This window comes from Arachis ipaensis, chromosome B01 (genome assembly GCF_000816755.2).
Source record: "Arachis ipaensis cultivar K30076 chromosome B01, Araip1.1, whole genome shotgun sequence".
Taxonomy (NCBI): Eukaryota; Viridiplantae; Streptophyta; class Magnoliopsida; order Fabales; family Fabaceae; genus Arachis; species Arachis ipaensis.
In genome coordinates, this window is record NC_029785.2 from 123,309,745 (window position 1) to 123,316,738 (window position 6,994).

General features: G+C 40.6%; 1 protein-coding gene across 1 annotated transcript; it reads left to right on the top strand.

The window, feature by feature from the left end:
- On the top strand, positions 4,758-5,678 carry LOC107612529 (eukaryotic translation initiation factor 4B1-like). The gene is made up of 3 exons (XM_021111732.1): positions 4,758-4,784; positions 4,926-5,111; positions 5,189-5,678. Exons 1-3 carry the CDS (start codon positions 4,758-4,760, stop codon positions 5,519-5,521), a joined length of 546 nt encoding a protein of 181 aa, XP_020967391.1. The 3' UTR covers positions 5,522-5,678.

Genomic DNA, 6,994 nt, shown 5'->3' on the forward strand with positions numbered 1-6,994 from the left:
AGACAAGGAAAATTGACAAAAACCTACCTCTTTTAACTACCTGTTAGATATCATTGACTACCCTACTATGACATCGACCAAAACGAAAAATACTTACCAATCCTACCATGACTTGACCCAAAAAAAAAAGCTAGCATACCATGAAAGAAGCTATTACACCTTTTTTTTTTGGACTTGGGCTATGCCCAACAACCCAAACATGACTCCAAGAACCACCCAACAATGTACTCCCTAAACTAAACGTTGTGGTAGTGTTGTTCCTTAGCCGCCGTTACTGTGAATAAACTCCATAGCCATGAATTAAGCTATCTTGTTGTCGCGGATGACGTCCTCTACACGGCTTGGTGAGCTCCTCTATTCAGCAAACTCCGACAAAGCCAATGACGATGACCAAGATGACCTCCAATGCGCAATATGCTCCGACGAGGCCAATGAAGAAGATGACGGGCAGCTCCTCTATGCAGCAAGTTCCGGCAAGGTAAGCGACGAAGACGATGAGCAGCTCCTCAGCGCAGCGATCATTGACGGGGCCAACAACGGAGACGACAAGGTGGGTCTTTCAAGGTCGCTCCAAGACGTCCAATTTGGTCTCCTCCATGAATAGAACTTTGCCATACCTCTGTGTAGGAGGGAGGATAGGAATTCCTACTGAGAAGGGTTGCATTGTTGACGCGTCCCTTCCGCTTGAAACCCAGTTAACTGCGTTTTCTTTTAACATTGTCTTTTTTCACCTCAAACTTTGTTGCATTGAATACTATGTTTTTCCTCAAGATTGTGTTCTCAAACTTTCTTTTCATATTATATTATGAATTTCTGCAGGTGGTTGAAGGCTCCAATTTAGGTATAGAGTTCCCACTTCTGCTGCTTTAGCCACTGCGTGTGCTAGGAGGTTGTCATCCCTGAGAGTCCACGTTAGACCCTTTTCAGGTAAAGCTTCTAAAAGTATTTGGATATCTTGAATTATTGCCCATGCTCTGCCAATAGAACTTTTGGATTTGATAGTTTGAACCAATTTTTTATTATTTGATTCAATTAATGTCCTTCCCAATTGTAAATTATTTACGATGATTAGGGCCTGTCTTATTGCTATGGGCTTCAGCTATAATGCTTGAGTTAGCTTGAATTTTACCAGTGAATCCTAATAAGACCTTCCTTTCTTTGTCTCTAACTACAACAGAAATAGTTCCGTTGTCCGATTCCTTCTTGAAGGTAGCGTCTACATTTGCTTTTAGCCAATCATTTGGAGGCGGTCTCCAACGGACCAGGTTAGCATTTCTTCTTCTTATTTCTCCAATCCTAGTCTTTGCTCTTTTTTCTGCAGCACAGCATTAAGTGTATTCCAATAGTTTAGCTTTCTTAATTGTCCAGCTAGGATTAATCTCTTTCTGTTGAAACAATTTGTCATTCCTAGATTTCCATATTTTTCATAGTAAGAATCCTATTCTACTCATTCTTCTTCCCTGGTCTTCTCCGCCTTCATCTCTAATTTTCTTAATATTTTTCATTAGCCAATTTTCTAATGATGAGACTGTTCTTGTTATTGGAGTGCATTGGCATTCTGCACCAAACCAAACAGCCCTTACCCACTCACAAAGTAAGAGGGCATGCTCTACTGATTCGTTTTCGTTTAAGAAAATTTGGCATAAAAGACTATCTATAATCTTTTTTTTTTGCATAGAATAGTATAAACTGGCAAAATATTTTGGCTGACCTTCCATAAATGCATCTTAATTTTTTGCAGAACCTCCATTTTCCAAATTTCTCTCCATAGATCCCTCTTATCTGTACTGGTAGATGGATTCCGTTTATTTCTGGCTAGATAATCCTCTTTCGCAGCATAATAGCCTGTTCTAATCGAATAAATTCCATCTTCTTTTCGTGGCCAATATAGACAGTCTTTCTTATTCACTACACTGATTGGAGTTCTGATGATGGCTTCACTTGTTTGTTGTGGAAACATGTTGAAAATTTTGCTTTTATTCCATCCCACACTCTCTTCAATAAGCTCTTTAACTTTGGATTCACCTTGAATTTCTCCCTCCAATGGTCGGCTAGCTCCCTCGATCCAAGTGTCTCTCCAAATACTTATTTTCGATCCATCCCTTACACTCCATTTACCTTTTTTCCTAAGAAGTTCTCGTCTATGTACTAAACTCTTCCAAACCCATGATGACCCATTCTTGATTCTTGCCTCCCAAAAATTACCATATGAAAAATAGATTGCCTTTAGAATCTAAACCCAAATAGAGTTTGGCTTCTTCAAGGCTCTCCAAGCTTGTTTTGCCAGATACGCAATGTTTTGAAATTCTAAATCTTTAAACCCTAAACTACCATCTCATTTACTTATTGTGACTGATTCGCAATTCTTCCAATGTATACCTCGTTCTTTTCCTACTGAAGCCCACCAAAATCTAGCTACCTTAGAATTAATTTTCCTCCAAAAGACTCTTAGAAACTTGATGATATTCATAGCATAAGCAAGCACCGCTTGAACTACTGCTTTAATGAGTGTTTCCTTGCCTGCCTGGTTAAGGAGTTTCTCTTTCCAACCCTCCAACTTATTCATAATCTTATCTTCAATCCATGCTAGAGCTTTATATAGAGATCTCCCCCATATTGCAGGTAGGCCAAGGTATTTTCCAAGTGATTCTCACACCGGCATCCCTAGTATTTCTTCAATATTAACCCTCTTTTGAATGGATACTTGATTACCAAAGGTGATTCCTGATTTATTGAGATTTATTCATTGACCCGAAGCCTCTGTGTATTCATTAAGAATTGTGACGATTTGAAAAACTTCTTCCTTGCTTGCCTTCAAAAAGATGATGCAATCATCTGCAAATAGTAGGTGAGTGATATTTGGGGCTGTAGGGACAATCCTGAACCCGGAGATTCTTCCGTCTCTTCTTGCTTCATCCATAAGGATAGTAAACACTTCTGCTGCTAAGATAAATAGGTAAGGCAAGAACGGGTCACCTTGCCGAAGACCTCGTTGAGGCTTTATCTTCCTTGATAGCTTTCCGTTAATTTTAAACCTATAGTTTGCTCCTCTAACACATTCCATTATTAACTTTATCCATCTTGTTTGGAATCCAAAAGCCAAAAGAACTTTTTCCAAAAAATCCCATTCTAGCCTATCATATGCTTTATTCATGTCAAGTTTGATTGCCAAGCTATTCGACCCTCCCTTTCCTTTCCTATTCAGGCTATGGTAAACTTCTTGAACAATAACCACGTTATCCTGAATGAGCCTTCCTCCCACAAACGCGCTCTGCATTGGCGAGACAATAACTTTCAACCACTTTTTCAGTCTTAGCACAATTATTCTTGAGATTATTTTATAGAAGAAATTGCAGCAGCTAATTGGCCTAAGTTCATTTAAACTTTCTAGATTCTTTATTTTCGGGATAAGAACCACTGTGGTCTCGTTTATCTCTTCTGGTATATGTCTGCTACTAAAAAAAGCTCTTACTACTGCACAAATTTCCTTACTAATTACCTCCCAATGCTTCTGGTAGAATAGCCTGTTCAATCCATCAGGTCCTAGAGCTTTATGGCTACCCATACTGAACACTGCCTTTCTTACCTCTTCATCCATAATGTCCATGAGCAGATCTTTGTAAATCTCCTCTGTAACTTGCTTTGGAATCTTATTAATTATGCTTTCAAACCCATGACTAGTAGAAGAAGCAAATAGTTTTTGAAAATGTTCTTCAATATGCTCCATAATCTCGTTTGTGATATTTAACCATTGACCAGAGGCATTCTTTAGCCTTTCTATTCTGTTTCTTTGTCTTCTGTGAATAGTAGTGGCATGGAAGAAAGCCGTATTTTTCCCCCCATCTAAGCCATTTTAATCTAGACAGCTGTCCCCAAAACTTCTCCTCTTGTCTCCATAATGTTGCTATGTTCTCCTTCAGAAGTTGCATCCTTCTTTGGTTCTCCTCTGTGAAGTCCAAACCCTATAGTCTTTTCAATTCCTCTTTCATTCTCTGGATCTCTCTATCAGCTCTTTTAAAGGTAACTTTACTCCACTTCTTTAATTCCTTATTGTTGATCTTTCTACTGATTTTATCCCATTCATTGCTATTTTGCTCTTCCTTACACCAACCCATCTTGACCACATTAAAGCAATCTTCGTGATCAGCCCAATAGACTTCAAACTTGAAGTGTTTTCCTACTCTATGAACCAAAATCACATCCAAAATAAGAGGACAATGATATGAACTAACAGCTGGCATTAACGATAATGATGCATTTTGATACATAAATATCCATTCCCAGTTCGCCAATGCCCTATCTATTTTTTCTCTCGTCACAAATCCATTCCTTGAATTGCTGAACCAGGTAAAATTTTCTCCCTTTAGATCAAGGTCCATTAAAGAGTTTGAATCAACAAACTTTTTGAATTCTCATATTTGGTTCTATGGTTTCGCGTGTAGTCCAACTTTCTCTTCCTGACTTAAAATGTCATTAAAGTCTCCGATAAAGAGCTGAGGGACTCCTTCATTATTGTTGCCAGCTGTAATGCCCCTTCATTAATCTTTTCTCCTGTTATAATTCAGGTTTCCATACACAAAACTACCTATCCATGAGTTTCCATTATTATCCTTAATTCGAGCTTTAATATAATTGTCACACAAAAAATAAACATCAATTTTATATATTTCATTCTAGAATAAATGACCATTTGTACCCATGAGAGATGAAAACGCTGACATTTGTACCCATGATAGCTCGAAACTAAACTTATACCCATGATAGATGCCCTCCGTGTGACAAAAGTGCCCTGGCTTGGATCTGAGCTTGGTTTGTGAGTTTCCGAACCTACGTGGCACTCCCTCCCTTATCTTCAACCCCTCTCTCTCTATCTTCACTCCCCAATACCCAAGAAGAAGAAAGGCTAGACCTTTTCCCTTGCTAAGTTCACTACCGCCAAAATTGACTACCAAGATCCCATCGTGCTCCCCACCTGTCCACGCCAGCGCACCGCCGAGGAGCTCGACCGCGACCGCAACCGTCTTGGTGGCGGCTTCAGGAACTACGGCAATGACCGCGCCAACAGAAGCTCCAGTGATGGTGATGATACCTCCAATTCGGTTCCAACAGCGGTTCTGGTGGTCTTGGGTTTGAAAGAGAGAGGAAGGTAGGGTTTGGGTCTAGCGGCGGCGCAAATTCTGATAATTAGAACAAGAAAAAGGTTGAATTTAACGGTGGAAGTGAGAGGAGTGAGGGTGGTGGTGGGAGACCTAGGCTTGTTTTGCAACCTCGTACAGCGCCTGTGAACAATGAGAGCCAGGAGGGTGCTGGTAATGGTAATGGTAATGTGGTGAAACCAAAGGGTCCAAGCCCATTCGGCGAGGTGAGACCGAGGGAAGAGGTGCTGGTGGAGAAGGGGCAGGATTGGAAGAAGATTGATGAGCAGCTTGAGAGCATGAAGATTAAGGAGGCTGTTGAGAAAAAAGAGAGTTTTGAAAAGAGGGGTTTTGGTTCTGGCAATGGACGTGGTTCACCAAAATAATCAAACCCCCCAACAATACCTTACACCCTCTCTCCCCAACTCAAACCTTAACCAACAAATACCACAGCGGTAACCACCACCAGTGTTAGAGGAAGAGTCTGTGAAAGAGGTCCTATCAGAGACACCCATTGCCAAACAAAATCAAGTTCCAATTTTGAAGCCAGAATTGGACACCCTTCTGCCTCCTCTTCAAAACCCTAATGACAAAATCGAATCAAAGAACCCACATCCCATTCCCAACCTCATTATCATCAACAAAAAAGAAGCTAAGTCTCAGAGGTAGTGTCTCAGCTCTCAGAAGAACCATGCAGCATTAGCGGAAGCTTCTCCACTGCTACCACAGTTACGGAGAAGAGAGAAGAAGAAGTAACCAGCAAAAGAAGCATCAGGGAGGGAACAACAACAATGATGATCATTCATAAGTGGAACAGTAACAGATCCCCGTCGAGGAAGCGCCCTCACGCCTGTGACGGAATTGTCGCCTCCGGGAGGGAGCAGAGTGTTGAGGAAGAAGGGGCCAGAGTGGGTATTGGAGAGTGAGAAGAGAGAGAGAGAGAGAGAGAGAGAGAGAGAGAGAGAGAGAGATTGAAGATAAGGAAGGGAGTACCATGTAGGTTCGGAAACCCACGAACCAAGCTCAGATCCAAGCCAGGGCACTTTTGTCACACAGAGAGCATCTATCATGGGTATAAGTTTAGTTTCGAGCTATCATGGGTACAAATGTCAGCATTTTCATCTCTCATGGGTACAAATGGTTATTTATTCTTTCATTCTAAAAGAGATAGCCCTCCGGACAAACTCCAGGGTTCTACACAAAAAGCCTTTTCAAAATGTAACATTTTTTCAGCCTAGTAATAGTTTTCCCCTTAGCTTTAGTCTCTATAAGAAATACTATGGCGGGCTTAATCTATTTACACAGACTATGTAACTCCGAAACTATCGCAGAGGCCGCCACTCCACAACAATTCCAACTAATAATACTCATGGCTGAGTTGGAGGCATGATAAGGCCCGCCTCCTCAGCCATTCAGTATTTCAAAATATGACTTCTCCCCTGTAACTGCTAATAGCTAGTCCCTGTCCATTATTCGTTTAAGCACTTCTTCCTTTTTGACACATTCTGAGAGTACAACATTGTTTCTTCTTTTTCACATATATCTTCCATTAGCAAGTGATCTTCATTTCTTTTTCTCTTCAGCCTTAGATGATTTTTCATTCTCTGAACCAATTCCATTTCGTAATCTTTTGCTATCGTGATCGCCTTGTCATTACTTGTAGTTTGATTTTCGTCGTCATCCACCGGCTCCACAAAATAAGTATCATGATCCAGTGTCTTATAAATCTGTTTGTTACTTTGTAGCATCTCGTTATTTCCTTCCTTATGTCCCCAGCAGATTTTTATGTCTTTGCTTATAATCTTTTGATGGGTTGTAAAATTAATATGGGCCTCTAAACTCCTCCCCATAATTTCTAC